Source organism: Marmota flaviventris, chromosome 7, assembly GCF_047511675.1.
Source record: "Marmota flaviventris isolate mMarFla1 chromosome 7, mMarFla1.hap1, whole genome shotgun sequence".
Lineage (NCBI taxonomy): Eukaryota > Metazoa > Chordata > Mammalia > Rodentia > Sciuridae > Marmota > Marmota flaviventris.
The window spans coordinates 71303125-71322567 of NC_092504.1; the positions used below are offsets into that span (position 1 = coordinate 71303125).

At 37.6% G+C, this 19443-nt stretch overlaps 1 protein-coding gene across 1 annotated transcript in view; it reads left to right on the forward strand.

Moving 5' to 3' along the window:
• Pkd2 (polycystin 2, transient receptor potential cation channel) overlaps positions 1 to 19443 on the forward strand; it is a 52310-nt gene that overhangs the window by 16579 nt on the left and 16288 nt on the right. Inside the window, exons 3-9 of the mRNA XM_071614425.1 lie at positions 3932 to 4065; positions 5639 to 5889; positions 8880 to 9104; positions 10728 to 10956; positions 15086 to 15253; positions 17202 to 17383; positions 18502 to 18622. Of these exons, the coding sequence (XP_071470526.1) occupies positions 3932 to 4065; positions 5639 to 5889; positions 8880 to 9104; positions 10728 to 10956; positions 15086 to 15253; positions 17202 to 17383; positions 18502 to 18622 (1310 nt within the window). The remainder of the gene's footprint in view (positions 1 to 3931; positions 4066 to 5638; positions 5890 to 8879; positions 9105 to 10727; positions 10957 to 15085; positions 15254 to 17201; positions 17384 to 18501; positions 18623 to 19443) is intronic.

The window sequence follows — 19443 nt, forward strand, 5'->3', positions numbered from 1 at the left end:
GGAGTTCATTTGTCTTGTGTTTTTCCTTAAAACTATAGAAATTTATTGCCTCAAGAGTTCTGAGGCAAAAAGTCTGGAATCAAAGTGTGGACAGGGCTCCCTCTGAACTGTGGGGGTCTTTGCTTGTCTCTTTGTGGTTGCTGCAGCTCTTGGCCTCCTAGGTATAGCTACATTACTCCAACCCTCCATCTCCATGTGGCATTCTCCCTTTCTCTCTTTCTACACATGTCAGTGTCTTCAGAAGTGTGCCCAGTTGATTTTTAATTTGGGAGATTTACTGATGTTCTTTTTGTGGCCTAGCATATTACCAAGTTTGTAAATGTTCCACAAATACTTGAGGAACAATGGGAGTGATCTCTTTTGATTATACCTGGGTAACTCTTATCCAAAATACTTAGGACTAGAAGTGTTTGGGATTTGGGAGTAGATGTTGGTATATTTGCCTGTATGTAATGAGTCATCTTGAGGATGGGACCCATGTTTATATGTACTTTATACACATACCCTGAAAGTAATTTTATACAATATTTGTAATAATTCTGTTCGTGAAATAAAGGTTCATAGCATGGAATTTTCCACTTGTAACATCATATCAAGCCCTCAAAAACTTACAGATTTTGGAACAAATTTAGATTTCAAATTTTTGAGTTACAGTTACTGTATGAAGTTTTATATTTGTATAGTGAGTCATGTGTTCAGTTCAGACACTCCATATGCCTAGATAATTTTCATCTACTTTCTCTGTCAAAGATTGAAAGATGTAAGGTTAAGTTTCTATGATTTTTGCTAATTCTTACACTACTTGCAAGTATCAGTTTGTATTTCTTGATGATTTGTTATTCAATACACATGAATTCATGATACTTAAATTATTGTGTATGGTATCATTTTCAATATACAATAACTTTATATGACTCAGTGTTCTCCTTATAATCTTCTTTGTCATATTCTTAATTCCACTTAATAACTTTAATAATATTTTGTCCCTTTTTTCTTTTCAACTCTATATTGAATGTTTCTTATAAAAATTCTATATATGCCTTTTTTTTCCTTTTTTAACCAATTATTTAAAACCTTGTTGTCTAGTAGAGGTTTAACCTATTTCAAAATTATTAGTTGTCCAAGATTCTAAGACACCAAGACCCATAGTCATGATCCCTAGAGCTAGATATTCAGAATGGAACATAGCTAAAACCCTGACCCAAATCATCTGACTCCAAATTCAGGGGTTGTTGAGCAGCCACCAACATGGACTCAGGCTGTGGCTCACTCCTGGAGTGTGTAAAACTGCCACTTAAAGACATCACATGACAGCTGGGTGTGGTGGTGCATGCCTGTAACCCCAGCTACTCCTGAGGCTGAGGCAGGAGCATTGCAAGTTAGAGATTGGGCTCCGCAACTTAGAAATACCCTGTATCAAAAAGTAAAGAGAGCTGTGGGTATAGTTCAGTGGTAGAGCAATCCTAGCTCCAATCCCCAGGACAGGGAGTTTAAAAAAAAAAAAAAAGGAATATGTAGCAGTTCATTCTAGGGCCTGGTGCAAAAAAGGGGCTGACCTGATGAAAGGTCTGTTAAAATAATCATCCTTCAAAGTGAGAATGTGTTGTTTTCTTGGCTGTCCAGCAGTTGGTGCTACACAAGCAGGGGAAGCTTGCTTCCCTTTGAGTGAAGGTGTGGATGCCAATATAAATCCTGAGAATTTCAAAGGCAAAACTCAATATTGGGTCTTACACACACGAGGAAAATGAAAGATAGGCATATATAAAATCACTGGCCAAAATACTTAAATTTACACATAAAACTGGATCATATTTAGAATTCAGAAGGTTTAAGCTATCAAAATTCATTTTTAAAAGCAACGACAAACCCATAGGCAAAAAAAAAAAAAAAAATCCTTTCACAATATTCTTTATTCACTTATCCAAAGGAATTATAATTTCATGTTAACTAAAATCAATCAAGTTAATCATTTAGTTGGCTTTAGGAGCCTTCATTACTTACTCTTTCATGTTATCTTTGTCCCATTAATTGGCTCTGGATCCATAGAAGGCCTCTGCAGAGTGTATTGTACCTGTGTCTACCTCTTGGTGGTATCTGGGCAGACAGCAAACCCCCTGAAATGCTATAAACTCCTCTCCTGGAGGAAGAGGTCACCTGTTTGTCTTCATGTTTAGTACCTGTTCTGTCAGTGTTAATAGGTTAGAATTATAAACTTTTAACGAGGATCCAGTACATTTTGAACGGTAGCAACTCAGATAACACTCGGAGAAGACTGTTCTTATCCTTAGTACTTCAGGTCATAGGATAACAGGTGAGGGAGACTGACCAAGGGTCAGGAAATTATTCATACTTCTTTGATGTATTATTTAATTGTCCATATGTGTATATTTCTTGCTGATTGCTTGAGATGAGCTCGATTGTACTGAATCACTATTATCAATTCCTCTTGTTTAATAATCTGCATTTTTGTATGCTGAAAAGGTGAAGAGGGCTATAGGAGAGATTGACTAAATAACATTGATTCCCAACATAATGTAAGTTTAATATACATTTTGTGAAGCCTGAAGATTATTATAAAGTCAGGTAAGTGTTAATCATCTGCTGGGTGTTCAGAGCTGTGTTCAAAAAAATATAACACATATTTTGTCCCCTTGAGGCTTTTTGTGAGAAAATTATGGGAAGTGTACCATATTGCACTTATAATAATTAGAACCCAATGTGAGACAATACTTCTTAAATTGCTGAAATTTGCAATAGATAGATTGTAGCAACCCAGACAGGGAGGAAGAATCACCATGATTGGACATTTGTTAAATGTCAGGCATGTAGTGCTAGATAAATCTTATTTTTGTGTAACTATCAGAAACTCTCATGGAATATATAATTATCCCATAATACAGAAGAGAAAACTGAAGCTCATGAAGTTTAAGCCACCTGCTCAGTGTGGATAGTAAGGAGCATGGCCAAGAGTCAAACCCTGATTTACATTGATCTCACAAGTTTATAAATTATTTTCCCACCTTTTCTAGACCATTCAGTGTGATCAGTGAGTGTTCATGGCAGGGCCAGTTTGGGTTAGGATAGGTCTGTAACAGTGGGCCTCCAGGGAGAGAGATGGTGAAACAAGGTGATAATTCAAATTGAATGAAGAGGCTCTTTGAAGAGTTGTGGCAGCAGTAAGGGAATTAGCACTGGAGATGAGGCACTTTGGGGAAAGTTACCACCTCCAGGATGGAAGAGACTCTGGGAGGGAATGGCCTGGCAAAAACACAGTGTATCTGTGGGAGAAGATTCCACCAGAAGCTGTGGCCAAGATACAGGATCCTTTGCTAAATTGTATCAGGTGGTCAGAATGGAGCGTAAGAGTAGAGGAGAAAAACCCAGACCTCTGTCTCCTCTGACCTACCCGATGCAAAGGCTCACAGGTGATCCAGCAGTTCACAGAGGTCACCCTCAGGAACTGAGCAGAGAAAGAGAAATGGAAAGTTCATCTGAGAGAGCCAGAGAAGGGCCTGTCCATGTTATCCCTGTAGCTTGAGGAGCTTGGCACTGCTCCTTTTGAACTTGTGCACATCAGACTCACCAGCCTGTGGTCTGACACAGGAAGCTAAGGGAGATGACAAAGTGGCACATTGGAAACCCCAAGCATCCAGTAAAATGATCTGATCTTAACTTGATGCTCAATGGTGAACCAATTTTGTTTCACAGTGGTCAATATTAATGTTAAATGTGTCTGATAAGCCAAAGATGTAGACATGTCCTAGAAGAATGATGTAAGAAGGAAGACAAATATAAAAAAAAGACCTAACATGAATGTTTGTCCATTCAAAATGTCCATCAACCAGACATAGTCCACCTGTGGAATCTGTAAGCTGTGCAAATGTGTGTGCAGGTTGCCTTGTGGGCTCATTTGGCTCTTTCTGTGTTCCAGTGACCTATGGCATGATGAGCTCCAATGTGTACTACTACACCCGGATAATGTCGCAGCTCTTCCTAGACACCCCATTGTCTAAAACAGAGAAAACAAACTTTAAAACTCTTTCTTCAATGGAGGACTTCTGGAAGGTATTTGCAAATAACTTTGAAAGTACATATTTTTGCCTTAACTTTGTTTATTTGGCCTCAGAATTTCACTGCATGTGTATCCTCAGGGCCTGCTGAGTGTTTACTACTTTGTGAGATGTTGTAAGTCATGGTGAGTTATTCAAATCTACTGCTGCTACCTTCAAAGAAGCATAAAGTTAAGATTTATTGAGATCTTTGCAGATGCCTTATGCCACACTGGGTATTTCATACCTTCCTCATTTAATCCCCATAGTAATTTACAAGGTCAATACTGCTGCTATCCCCAGTTTGCAAATGAGATTCAGGTGTTTAAATGTGCAAGGTCACTTGGCTGGGGAATAAGAGACTTGTTCCTAGTACGACAGCCACTTTTCTGTGCCGGTTTATTATTCATTCAGCCATTCATGGTTCAGTAAACATTGAGAATCAGGAGAGCATTTTGGTTGCTCTGTGTTGCTTGGCTTTTGTGTTTTGTCTTTGTTGGTGATGACATGTATCCCCAGCTCTTGGGATGATGTTTAATACAAGGGAAGCATATTCTTTCAAAGGTTTGCCAATGTAAAATTCAACCCAGTCCCTTTCCTAGTGTCACAAATTCAACCATAGTAGCAGAGCATAAGCAAAAAGTTATATAGAACAAATTTTAAGCCAATCTGGGCAATACGGTGCTCAGTGTCTAAGAAAATCTGATGGAAATGGAAAGAAAATGATTGATTCTCCATGGTGAGATACTTTGTAAAATTCTGACTAACCTCTGGGGAAAAACTATGGATTTAAACATACAAAAAAAAAAAAAAAAAAAAAAAAAACTGAGTCATGGGAATCTATTAATAAATAACAGTACTTGGCATCAAAAGCACATTTGTATAATATTAACATTTGCCCCTTCAGTGGAACTGGTAGCTATCTCTGCTGATCATCTGATAAAGATTACACGGAGAAGTGGCTAGATCTTTCTTCCCTTGGGGTGTAGCTCCTTGTACAAACTAACAAGAGATTTCTCACACATATACAATTCTGTGATAATAAATTCCAAGCTCTAAAGAGGAGGAGATATGTTGAAAGGCTCCCGTAGAGCAGGAGTCCAAACATTAAAAAAAAAAAAAAATCCACCAGATGATAGGCTGACAATTGACACTCTTACCTTTTAGCTCAGAGCCATGATTATGTGGAATGCTGTTTTCATAAGGAAGAGTAGAATTGATTGTGGCTGTGGACTCACACAATACTCTCACCTGACTGCCTTTAGTCCCAGAATAGAAATCAGAGTGGCCAATTATTAAGCACCCATCCTGTGCCAAGTGTACTGACAACAGAACCCCCTCTTACTGCTCTACCTTGTTCAGAGTAGCCAAAGCCCTGGTAATGCAAATATTCCAGGCAGAGGCAAGACTTGGAGGTTTTTAAAAAAACATGCCATTGGACCCGGGATGTGGCTCAGTGGAAGGGTGCTTGGCTGGCATTTGTGAAGTTCTGGGTGTGATCTAGCACCAAATAATTATAAAAATAAATAAATAAATAATGATGAAAAAAGGCAAAAGAAGAAAAAAAAAAAAGTTGTCTTTGCTTTTAGTTTGCAGAAGGCCCCTTACTGGATGGGCTGTACTGGAAGGTGCAGCCCAGCAACCAAACAGAAGCTGACAACCGAAGTTTCATTTTCTACGAGAACCTGCTGTTAGGGGTTCCACGCATACGACAAGTCAAAGTCAGAAATGGATCCTGTTCCATCCCCCAGGACTTGAGAGAGGAAATTAAAGAGTGCTATGATGTTTACTCTGTCAGTAGCGAAGACAGGGCTCCATTTGGGCCACGAAATGGAACTGCGTAAGTATCTGGGACTGTGGCCACTGAGTGACATTGACTTATCCTCTGACCTCCCACTGAAATTCCATCATTTATTCTCTGATGGTTTTAGCAATTAGAAGATGCCTTCAGTGAGTCCTCAAAGCTTGTTTTAAAGCTTGGGCCAAACTGACATCTGGTGTCTTAAGTTTTCTCTACTTTTCAATTCCCTTCTAGTTTCTCTATGCATATTTCCAAAAGGCTAAATTGTTGATTGTGTGACCCACAAAAAACAAATTACCTGAGTCTTTAAACTTTTATTTAAGATGTTTTGATCCTTTTTTAAATCAGTGCATTATAGTTATACATAATATTGGGGTTTATTTTGATAAAATTATACAAGCATGGAATATAATTTACTCTAATTCAGTACTCAGTACTTCCCCCTTTACCTTCCTACTGCCTCCTCCCTTTTCCCTTTCTTTGACCCTACTGGCCTTACTTCTGTTTATTTATAGTTTTTTTTTTTTTTTAATCACTGTGTAATGGACATATATAAAGGTGAATTCACTTGGCATATTCATGTATGTACATAGCATAGTTTGGTTAGTTCCATTCCACTGTTTCTTCCTTTTCCTAGCCCTCCTTCTTCCCGCTTAGTCCATTTTCTCTCCTTTACTGATTTCTTCTCTGTTTTCATGGGATTCTCCCTCAGCTCCTCACTTTCCACCTTATTTTGGTCTAGCTGTTGCATGAGAGAAAACATTTGACCTTGACTTTCTAGGTCTGTTGGCCATGTATATATTGTCCCCTAGGTTGTTCAGTAGGAACTTTTCTGATGTAGAAATTCCCTTTTTTTTTTTTTTTTTAGTATTTCTTATAAATAGCTTTTTGTTTAGAATGCAATTATTTAAAGTGTAGTTATTTTGGGGCACATGAAAGTTGTACATATTCATGGTGCAGTACAATAATTTGACACAGGTTTACAATAAGTAATGATCAAATCAGAGTGATTAATATTTCCATCTCCTCAATCATTCCTCTGTGTTGGGAAACTTTGGTTTCTTCTTGTTATTTGGAGATATAGCATGAGTCATTACAGACCCTAGTTACCCTGTGTGGTGTGGAATATCAGAAGTATTTCTTCCTATCTGACTGGGTTTTTGCGCCCTGGATCTGGCTTCTTTTGTCCCCACTCCGTGATATCTCCTAAACTCTAGTGACTACTATTCTGTGCTTGAATTTTATGAGATTGATTTTACAACTTTCACATATGGACATGAACATGTAATATTTACCTTTTTCCTGTCTTCTTTCACCTACATCACATCACGTCCTCTAGGTCCTTTTACTTTTACACAAATGGCAGGATTGCATGCATTGTTTGTTTGTTCTTTCTTTCTCTCTCTCTCTCTCTCTTTCTTTCTTATTGCTGAACAATATTCCTCTATGTGTGTGTGATTTTCTAATCCATTCTTCAGTTGATAGACACTTCTTTTGATTCTGTATCTTAGCTAAAGTGAATGGTACTGCAATAAACATGGGGATGCAGAGGTCCCTTTGAAATACTGATTTAATTTCATTTGGATGAATACCCACTAGTGAGATTGCTGGCTTATATGCTACTTCTACTTTTAGTTTTTCAGGGAATCTCCATGAAAAGTGTAGTTTTTTAAAGTGTGAGCTGGTGAGGCAGGATTTTCTTTCTTTCTTTCTTTTTGTCTGACTTAAAGCCCCTGGTTTAAAATGTATGTTTATAATCCTAAGTATACATTTGTACATGTGCACCTTTGCAGGAGTTTTAGTATACTTTAGTACCCATGCTTCAAACATTTCTGCATTCTAAACTTCCTAGGTTTAGAATTATTGTAGTTATGCCAGAGAAATGGGCAAAGCTCTCAGGCTGTCTCAGGGTGGGCCTCCTGAGGTGGCTGCCCCAGGGTAAGTCACTATGGCAGAGCCACCTTCTAAGCAATGCTGAACGACTACTGTTCGGTCATCTGCATCATTTTCTTGAGAACTGAGTCACCCAGAATCCACATTTGTTATGTTCAATGGGACAAATACCTTTTTCAATGACATCTTGTCATAATTTACCTACAATTCAGTGTACATTGTATTTAGTACCAAGGCTCAAAAGTCACAAATTTAGTAGAAATCAGGAGATTAGACCAAAGGTACTAAATAATCTGAAAAGATTTTTTTCCAGGTTATGAAAGTGATTATACTTTCTAATGCTCCTTTTTCTAGGTCCTGCAAAATAATATATTTAATCAGTGGTGCCTTTTCAAATATTTTACTTTATCTCACATCATTAATAAGAAATTTTTCCAGCTCCTACTCTGTGTGAGATTCTTTTTATAGATGTATTATTTTATCTCTCACAAAATATATGCATCTCGAATACAGGCATCATGTGTATTTTATATGGAAAACTGGAGACCACATAGCAAGACACAGGATGGACTTGTCCCCTTTTATCTGTGATTTTCACTGGGGACTTGGAGTCATGTAGTCCTTGAGTATAGACAATCATTAGGGAAAGTAGCAATGGGAACCGGGACTGATGGCAGAGGCTCCGTGGACAGACAGCCCTGTGTGTATTCTCAACTCTACCATCAAAAACTTTGGGACTAAATTGATCTCAGTAATCCTTAGGACCCTCAGTGCTATACTGGGGCTAAAAACTGTATGACAGTTCAATAAGAAAACACTAATGAAGTACCACATCAAGTGTATTACTCAGTATGATAAGACTTATTTCTATTTTTTTAAAAAAAATTATTTGTTCTACTTAGTTGTAGATGACAACAGAATGCATTTCCAAATCATTGTACACAACTGGAGTGCAATATTTTAATTCTGTGGTTGTGCACAGTGTAGAGACGCACCATTTGTGCAATCATACATGTACCTAGGGTAATGATGTCCATCTCATTCCACCATATTTCCTATCCTTATCTTACCAGGAACCTTGTAATTGCCATTGATATTTCACTGATTTTACCTGTTTGTTTTTGTTTTTAAATTAGTTGGATCTACACAAGTGAAAAAGACTTGAATGGGAGTAGCCACTGGGGAATAATCGCATCTTACAGTGGAGCTGGCTATTACCTGGATTTGTCAAGAACCAGAGAGGAAACAGCTGCCCAGATTACTAGCCTCAGGAAAAATGTCTGGTTGGACCGAGGAACCAGGGCAACTTTTATTGACTTTTCAGTGTACAATGCCAACATTAACCTGTTCTGCGTGGTCAGGTGTGTACTGAGGGCACACATGAAAGCTCCCAATTCGGGGAGTGCCTGTATATCCTATTCTGGAGATAGGCCAACCACCTCTTGCCTATAGCCGTATAAATGAGGATCCAGGCCAATAACAAGGCAGGGGTGAAAACTGAAGTCTTAGTGGGACATGGAGATTTCAGGAAGGGATTTATGATCCTAGAATATTATGATTTGGAAAGAACCTTAAATCTAGTCCAAGTTCATCCCAGTTCAGACCCTTTTCAGAAAAAGCATCTGATTTTCTAACACCTATCCTCAGCCATTATGAGGATGAGCAGAGCTACGTGCTCCATTACATGTTCCAAGGCTGTCAAACATAGACTCTCTTCCCTGACCTTCCCACTCTCAGATGATGCCCAAGCATTAGTACATGGACAGTGTCAGGGGCTATGTCTTATGGATTCCTGCTCATGCTTAAGTCTCACCAAAGGCACCTGAGGTGAACTTTCCCTTAATGATTCCAAGAGAATTAGAAGAGGATAAAAACAGGCAAGCAGCCAACATTTAAGTCAATGTCTATCTATAAAAATTCTAGCTCTCTCTCTCACTTAGTCTGAGTATGTCCTTCCCAGACTTTAAGGGTGATGACCATCAAGGCCAGTTACTCTGTTTTCCTATGTGGCTTTCTAATTTTCTGGAAGTGGTTGCCAAGTACAGGGCCAGAATGGGTCAGAGAGAGATGACTTGACACAGAGCCACTTCCTTCCCCTTACAATTGACTCTGAGGCTGTCACCAGGCTCTGCTCTCCGTATTGCTCTCTCGAAATTGTGGTCCTCACTGCTACTCTCTAGTCCTACCTGTACCAGAGGAGATAGCAATGCCTAGTAGCTTCCCAAGGGCTTTTAAATGTCTGAAATCATGGAGTTAAAGATTCTGTTTCTAATTTGATAGGAAAATGGTACCATTAAGTGAATCATTTAACTTACTTAATGTGAGAACTGTTAAATGGGAATTTTAGTTCAATCATAGGAAAGCACTGATGATCAGTGCCATCAATATGAATGGAAACATATTACTGCTTCAGACAATAGGCCCTGATTGAGAGCCTGTGAACCCCAAAGCACTGGGGAGGGGAAAGAAAGTATCCTGGAGGAAAGTATCTGGTGCTAATTAGGCATTACCTAGTAAATGAATGAATGAATGTGATGCTCAGGCCTATCTTCATAGATTGCAAAATATATATCCTACTTCTCAACCCGATCATATGTTTTAGTGCATATTTTTTATTTGGGTTTTTTTTCATGCTACCTAGTAAAATGACTTGCACCTAATAGTAGCATTAGAAAGATTTCTTTGTTGATTAACTATCCATTTTAAAAAATTGTACAGTATTTTAAACAGTACAAATGCCAGAAAAAAATAAAGGGAAGCCTGAAGAGAAAGGAATCCTTAAAGGTCTTGGGAATTCTGGTTCCTTTTATAGTACAAGATTCTACAAGTGTGTTGGTATTGGCCATAATAAAAATGATTTGCCACTAGCTTGGGTGAGCTATGGTAGCAGATTTATTACGTTGTAATTCAGAGAAAAGGGAGAAACACCCTTCTGGCTATAACCCTGTGCTGTAGTTGTTTTAATTGTTCTTATTGCAATGCAGGTTATTGGTTGAATTCCCAGCAACAGGCGGTGTGGTTCCCTCTTGGCAATTTCAACCTGTAAAGCTGATTCGCTACGTCACCACTTTTGATTTCTTCCTGGCAGCCTGTGAGATTATCTTTTGTTTCTTTATCCTTTATTATGTCGTGGAAGAGATATTGGAAATTCGCATTCACAAACTACAATATTTCAGGAGTTTCTGGAATTGTCTGGATGTTGTGATCATTGTGGTAGGTTGAAAAGCAATACCAATTTCCCTACCTTATCCCAAAAGCATATTAATTACAGTCTTTGATCTCCTCAGAACTGTGGATCTTGATATTTCCAGAAGAAAATCTAAAATTTCCTCTCTCTATTACATCCACTTCTGCATTACAAATTATTTTTCATGTGAGACCTTACTAACTATGGTGTAGAGGGGCATTTACAGTGAGCTCTCAAATAACCACACTAATCATGAGAATAACTCAGCAATTACTATTTGACTGTGGCCAGCCATATGAGATATAGGAGATAAAATTATTTATTTGGGGTTCAACTTCTATTAAAATTTATTTACATTTTTCTGCCTATGTGTCAAGTTATGGCAAGAAGGAACATCCTGAAAATATTTTGAGCGACAGAGTAAACCTTCTTAGGTTAAGAATTTCCTGCGAATAGTCCACAGAGAACAAAATTTAAGTTATGCCCATCAAAGTTCTCTGTATAAGGTACAAGAAATCATGAAGCACAGTTACATAGTCAAGACTAAAACAACTTTTAGATGTTGTGCCTGCCCTTGACTGTATTTTAACTTCTAACAGTTGTTCAATTTGTTTTCCCTTCATTGGAGTTAATTAATTAATCACTTCCTTCCAGAGGCCTCAGTGTAAAAATGAATTGTCAAACTTGTGTCTTCCTTCAGCAATAATAGTCAACCTTTGCCTAAGTTTTGTTACACATTTAGCCATGTAACAATGCACCTAATTATTACGTGCTTAAAATTTTGAATAGAATAGTGATGTCATATTTTTCTGTTTATATATTGATCTATGCCCACTGCCTAGCATAGAAATGAACCTCAGAAATCTCAGGAAATGATTCATTATCCTGTTGGCAATCTCTTGTCTTAGCCTTCCTGGTGACAGTTATTCTTTCCTTTGCTCCTCTCCCCAAAATTTATTTGGCTTTTGTGAAGCATTTACATCAAGTCAGTATTAAATCATTTCTCATTAGTATTAGTTAAGAAAACATGTCACTCAGTGAAAGGACACTTTAGGCATAAGTAAAACTGCCCAGGCATGTGTTTCATGGTAATGAACAATATTAGTACCAATCATAATAATAACAACAGTCTGCTGGTTAGAAGCTACTGTGTTATGTGCATTTCCAAGTGCTTTTCATTTACAAAAGCTTAGTTAACTTTTCCACTAATCCTCTTAATCACTCTGCACCTGCTTCTGGAGCCATGTACATTTGTGCTATAGAAAAAGGTCATACTTAGAAAAAAATTCATACAGAATAGCTACAGTCTGGAACCTAGTGCAGTCAAAACCGCCTCCTTCTTTCATGATGGCTGTGTAACATCACACAGCCCACACAAATCAAGGTGACAGGAGTTGTCCTCCACGTTTCCAATGTATTAATAATGAGTAGAGTTATAAAAGAATTTCAGTACTTAAGGAAGTAGGAGAAGCAACAATTCTGGAAATAATTTTTCAAAATATTCTCTACTAAGGGAGGGCAGATTACAGACCCTATACAGTAAGAGTTATTTTGGAACACAGTTATTGTTTGTAACCCTTAAGGATGGAAACTCTCTTTTTGGACTTATATAAATATATTTGTTATTGAGAATAATGGCAAAAAGGTAAGTGTGATGTTATACTAACATAACAGATTTCTTTTAACCAGATGACTTCAGTATTGACAAAAGACTAGTTGGTAGGATTCATTGTTTTTTAACTTGTATTTCTATCAGTGAAAACTTTGGATACTATAGTATATTATGTGTGTGTGTGTGTGTGTGTGTGTGTGTGTGCAAGTGCGCGCATACTAGGAGAATTTAGAAGAGTAATATAAAAATTAATACAAAGAGAATTTGAGCACTTTCTTCTTACATACCTACAAGTTTTTATGCCACACTCCAGTGAGTTGCCTTGTACCTACTATGAACACCCCTGGGAAAATAGATGGGGATATGTGGGTCAAAGATTATTTCTGTATCTTAGCAGTCACAGCATTTTGCAAGTATCTTTTCAAAACTTTTTCCTGCTTTCCTTTGTTTTGGTTTAACTCTGAGTAGTTCCATGACACAGTTGAGACTGTACTTCATATAGAACAGGGAAGGACAATTGCAATTCACCTTCTTACTGAAAATTTTTTCACCAACTAGAAGTAAGGACATGCTTTCTACTCATCCCCAAATGTACCCTGAGCCAAGGATTTCTGTCATCTAGCCTAAATTTGTTTGAGTTCACCTTAAAACCTGAAAAAAAAATTATATTTTAAGGATCACATCTCGCTGTTACTTTGAAATTGTTTTCACTCTTTTCTCATTCTATTTCTGCAGCAAATACTCTGAAGTCTACAGGTTTATGTCAGTCAGTCAATTGTCCTAGGCTACAGTATTTTGAAGCTAGCAGAAATATTGAAAAAAGACAATTTACAGGACTAAGTTAAAATAATGTTGATTGCTGTGTTTCAGAGCAAAGATGTTTAGTTATTCAATGGATATTTTCCAAGCATCTACTATGTATAGCACTTTTCCAGGCACTGGAGATACAGAGTCAAATAAAATAACCAAATCCTCTGCCTTTATAATGCTGACATTCTAATATGGAGAGAAAGGTCTTTTGTAGATGTGGATGAGAATCCCAGAGATAATCAGGAGTAACCTAACAACCCACATGCTCACAAACCTCTTTCTCACCTCTCTTCTTTTATTCACTATTTTGGAGGAAGTGTTCCAAGGAAAATTAATGTAACATGATATTGATGTTGTATAAACAACCACTACTTCCATGTGTTTATGAACATTTCTCCTGTGTGGAGTAAAAACATCTGGACTAGGTAGCAAATTGTACCATGTGAGAATTGTGTAGAGGGTTATTGTTGGATTTGTTCAACCAACCCCAGCATCTTTATCCCTCTCAGATGAGTCAGTGTACGAGAACATTTTCAGAGAGCTCTAAGAAAATGTTCCTACCATCAGCACAAAAGTTCAAGATTGTATCTGGAAATCCTTCACTGATAAGAAAAGAAAGTGAGGTTGGCTTTTTAGCTGTGATTATCAGCCAGGTGGGTCTTTTCTATGAAAATCACCTGGTCTGGATTATTCTCTCACGAAGGTCTAATGAAGTGGTCTTTGGCCATCATTCAAAAGTAGAGGGAAGGAACAAAGAAGGTCAAAGAACCTGTCACAGCCCACGTGGTGCAGACTCAGATCCCACAGAAAGGCACAGATACTACAGTGAGCTGTTCACATAATGCACATTAGTCCAGTGGTGGTGGGTGGCAGAAGGGGCCATTGTTCCCTCCGATCTTGTATAGCTCAGACCCAAGAAACATGTGAAAAGTTGTATGTTATAAATGCAGACATAGCCATGATTAAGAAGGAACCCTTTGTTCATATACTTCACTGCAAGTTTCCTTGAGCCTCTCTGACCTTCATTCCCACCATATTCTAAGACCAAGCACATTCTGTCCTCTTTTGTGCACTCCTTTTCAGTGTGTCTGGTTTCAGCTTCACCTCATGTTGTGTGATGCCAACTCTTTAGGAGCTTTTGTATTATTTAGCTTTGTGTGTTTATGTTGTCTTGACTTAAGAGTGTGAGTTTTTGTGGAGTGAAGCTTACCCCAAGTTCACTTCCATATGTTCTTCCTGGCCCAGACACTGTGTGTACGTGCACATCTGAAGAGAAAGAATGGATGGCTGGAAACTCGAGAATGAAGAGGCACACAAGAAAATTTTAAAAACTAAACTTAAAACCAGAAAAATCAGGAAAAGAAAGGAGGGGGTAGAAAATTATTTATATATGGGTGGCAAAATGATCAGAAGGCCTTCCTTCTCGAGTTTGGGTTTGTTATAGTGACATCTCGGGTGCATCTGTGGGTATTCATTGTATGCACAGGCCCATGGACACATGCACTTATTGGATTTCTGTTCCTAAGTAAGGAAATGCAAGCAATATATATTGTGAATGTCTTTTATGGCAGTGCCAAGCATTGCCATTTGAGTGTGTGACTTTTATGAATGCCATTGGGTGTGCATATTGGCCAGATGTGGCATCTATACATGGTGAAGAAAAATAAACTATTCATTATAAGGTAAGCTTCTTTGAAAGCAGTATAATGAAATATAAGCGTTTTGTTTTCCAGCTCTCGGTGATGGCTATAGGAATTAGCTTATATCGAACATCAAATGTGGAGGGCCTACTCCACTTTCTGGAAGATCAGAATACTTTCCCCAACTTTGAGCATCTGGCATATTGGCAAATACAATTCAACAATATAGCTGCTGTCACAGTATTTTTTGTGTGGATTAAGGTAATTGATTCAGAACATGTTCTGGGTTTTTAGTACTATTTTTTTCTTCCTTTAATTAACATGAGTCACACAAAATTTTAAAGGACTTGAACTTGCCTTTTTTGGGCAAATTCTGTGGCCAGCCAAAGCTGCTCCATAATTTATATCAAGAAAAACTAGTGGGACTCATGGGATGGTTCCTCTCATTATGGATGATGCTACTTCTGCTGCCAGAATTCTTTCAAGATCAGATCCTGTAGATGTCATTTAACACAAACAAAAGAGGCCTTTTCAGTGTTAGTTGGGCTTGGGGGACCAGGTTACCCTAACACTGGGGCAGATCTGAGTTTTAACTTATGTAATGTGACCAGGAGATGAAAAGGAACTGAGAGAGGGGATCATTTGCAGGAAATGGAGAGATGCTGCACCTGGAAATGCTTGTTAGAACAATCTGCTTTACCCAGAATGTCAGCTGGGACAGACCTTTCCTCTAAGGAGGACCTAACTTACTCATTTCCCTCTTTTCACAAAACATAATGTGTATTTTCAGGTGTGTGAAAGGTTAGGACATTTTTATATATAATGAGCCTCATTTTGGGCGATGCAGGAAATTTCATTAATTTTGAAGCAACCATCAATTGGATTCCTGTGCCATTTACAAACAGCTCAAGTTCTGATTGTGCTGTACAGACAATAACTGCTGGCTACAGGTGGCTATTTACATTTCACTTTCTTTCTTTTTTTTTTTTAAAGAGAGAGAATTTTTATTTTTTTATTTTTCGGTGGACACAACATCTTTGTTTGTAAGTGGTGCTGAGGATCGAACCCCGGGCCACACGCATGCCAGGCGAGCGCACTACCGCACTACCGCTTGAGCCACATCCCCAGCCCATTTCACTTTCAATTAATTAAGGTTATGTGTAATAAAAATTTCAGTTCCTCATTCCCACTAACCACATTTTAAATGTGTAATGTCTCTGTGTTAATAGTGTATACTGTTTTAGGAAATGGAACTAGTAGAACCTTTCTACCATCACAGAAGGTTCACTTGAACAACTGTTGAGGAAGGTGCTTACCAAGAGCTGTGTATTTTCCTGAATTGTTGCTTTACCCTGGAAGCACTGAGGTTTATCAGAGGGCATAGACCTCACCTTGTGTTTCTCAGGCTGCTTACTCAGCTATATGAGAAAACCATTGCCACATAATTGATGCCCAAATAAAAGATAGTTACTGATACACAAATAGTATTTCCTGAAATGTTTTGTGGTGTTTATTTGTTAGAGATTTTTTTTTTTTTTACATTTTAATCCTTTTTTGAGGAAAAATATCACTAGTCATTGAAACTGTGAGGAAGCCCTTTTCCATGATATGTTAATCATCCTGGAAAATGTGACCACATGAGGCTGCAGCTGTGTTCTGTTCCCTGCTTCCAACTCCAAGAACAGAGCCTGTCATGGGTTAGGGACTTAGCAGACCCTTTTTGAATAAAAGAATAGAAGAGCTGGTTTTGGAAAACAATAAAACCAAGTCCTTTCTGTCCTCTCTCTTTTGGTCTTACTGTGGTTAAAACACATAACACAAAACTTGCCATTGTCACATTTTAAAATGTGAAGTGCTGTGGCACGAAGGACATGCACAGTGTGGGGCCACCATCACCACTGTGCACTACCAGAGCCTTATCATCCTAAGGTGCACATCAGCACTAACTTCCCATCTCCCCCTCACCTCAGCCCCTGGTAACATACTTTCTGCTTTCTATTTATTTTACCAGTCTAAGTGCCTCATATATGTGCAATGGTACAGTTTCCACCTTTCATGACATAGTTTCCCTGGGAATGATGTTTTCAAGGTCTGCATGGTAATATGTACCCAAATCCCATTCCGTTTTGTGGCAGAATAATATTCTATTGTATGTATGTGCCACATTGTGTTTATCCATTCACCTGTCACTGTCTTTCCTCTTTTACAGCTCTTCAAATTCATCAATTTTAACAGGACGATGAGCCAACTGTCTACAACCATGTCTCGTTGTGCCAAAGACCTCTTTGGCTTTGCCATTATGTTCTTCATTATATTCTTAGCCTATGCTCAGTTGGCGTACCTCGTCTTTGGTGCTCAGGTTGATGACTTCAGTTCTTTCCAAGAATGTATGTAAGTATATATGAAATTAAGAAGAAAAATATAATCAGAGATGTTACTGCCTTCTCAAGGATTAAGAAATCTTCACAGTTGCTATTTGAGCACTATGGAAGAGTTAAAAATGTTTATTCAAAATAAAAATGAGTCACCTTTTCCAGAAACTTTTACCTACCAATGCAAAGTTGTTAATACCTTCTGAAATGCTGATGCTTAAGATAGCTGCCCTCAGGTACTAAGATAAAGTGGAATAGCCACAGAAAACCACTATTCCAAGACCAAGGTCTTCCTGGCTCCCAAAGTACATGAGAGTCTTTTAAAAGACCATTTTTGTATATTTTCATTCTTGATAAATAGGTTGCCATACATTTTGAACTTCCAGTTATTTTATAAGTAAAAGAATAGATATTTCTAATATTCTAGGGGAAAATTCAGAGTACAGAACTTTTCAGTCTTTTTCCAGAGTTCCCAGATACAGGAAAAACAAAACCAACAAAAGAGTCCATATCGGATTCCCCTGCCATTTACAAAGGGATTAGTAGTTAGGAAAGGAGAGGAATAACATGACATTGAAGTTGATAAGGCTTTGTGCATGGGGAGTCCTAATTCACCTGGCTGTTTGATCAAAGTCAGTGAAGGAAATGATTTTACTAAAACCCAGCACTCAAAATGTCCAGTCACTTTCCCTTCATTTTGAATTAATGTGAGATTGTTGAATCTTTGAACACGTGTAATCTAGCCATCCTTTAAAAAATCTTTTCTTTTTTTCTCTTAAGAGATATTGTCTTCAGGTCCAGAGTGACCATTGTGGAGATATAGAAAGGCCATATTTTAGCCAGATTATGTTTTAGATTGTTAAAGCCAGTTGCTATACAAGTTACCTAGTAATAATTACATTTAATATTAACCAGATGGAAATAATATGTAGCATGAAAGCATATTATTATTACAGAACACTCCCATTGCTGACATAAGCAGCAAGATTTTTCTAAAGGACTTGAATTTTTAATTATTTGGGAGCTATCAACACTTCCACAACAATCCTAAAATGTGAAATCATCTTTAATAAATGTTGCATCAGTTGCGGGACATTCTTTGTTTCTGTATTGTGGTGTTTTGTTTTGTTTTTATAGTGTCACTCAATTCCGTATCATTTTGGGTGATATCAACTTTGCAGAGATTGAGGAAGCTAATCGAGTTTTGGGACCACTGTATTTCACTACCTTTGTGTTCTTTATGTTCTTCATTCTTTTGGTATGTACACTTTTGTTTATAGTGAGGGGATTTAGATTTAATGTTCAAGAATCACCATCTTCTCTTTTTTTCCCCCGCTCTATTCTTCATTATTTTAAATAGAGACTAGGAAGTAGAACAAAATGTTGATTTTGGAAATTTTATTTTACATTTCATTCATTCAAAGTTTTAAGTCTTAACAAAATATTTCTTTTCATTGCCTTTCATTTATTCATATGTGTTTCTACTCAAAGAAAAAAAAGTTAAAACTTAAGTGCAAATTTATTATATTACTTAAGACAATACTTTGCCTCAAAAGTAGAATATGCTCACTCACACTTGTTTTTAACACAAATGTCAACACTTCATAGTCACTTGCTAGCATTACTTTTCATTTTACTCTTCTTTAAAAAAGTAAAATAAAAGGGACAAAGAAAGCTAGATCCAGGATATCAGGAGTAGTATTTGAGTGAATTATTACATTCCACGTTTTTGTGTGTGTGTTTTGTCTTAACATTTATACATTCACTTAGTCTACTGAAAAGTATTAAAGTAACTCAGTTTAACTTAGGCACTGGGTATTTTTCATAAAACACTCAGATTTAATGATTGCCTTAAGAATCATCTTAAGAAAAGAAGTCATTTCCATTTTCAGTAAATTTTATAAAGATCCTTTGTAAAAGGTTGAATGATGACATTTGCAGTAATTGAGGGTAGCATTCTGAAGGTGGGCCCAGGTATTTCTGGTTAGGAGATGGCATTCACTGATAGAGTCATGATGCTCTTGAACAGGCCCTGAAGGTGCAGCAGTTTCAAGCAAGTCCATTTGTATCTTGCTGTGT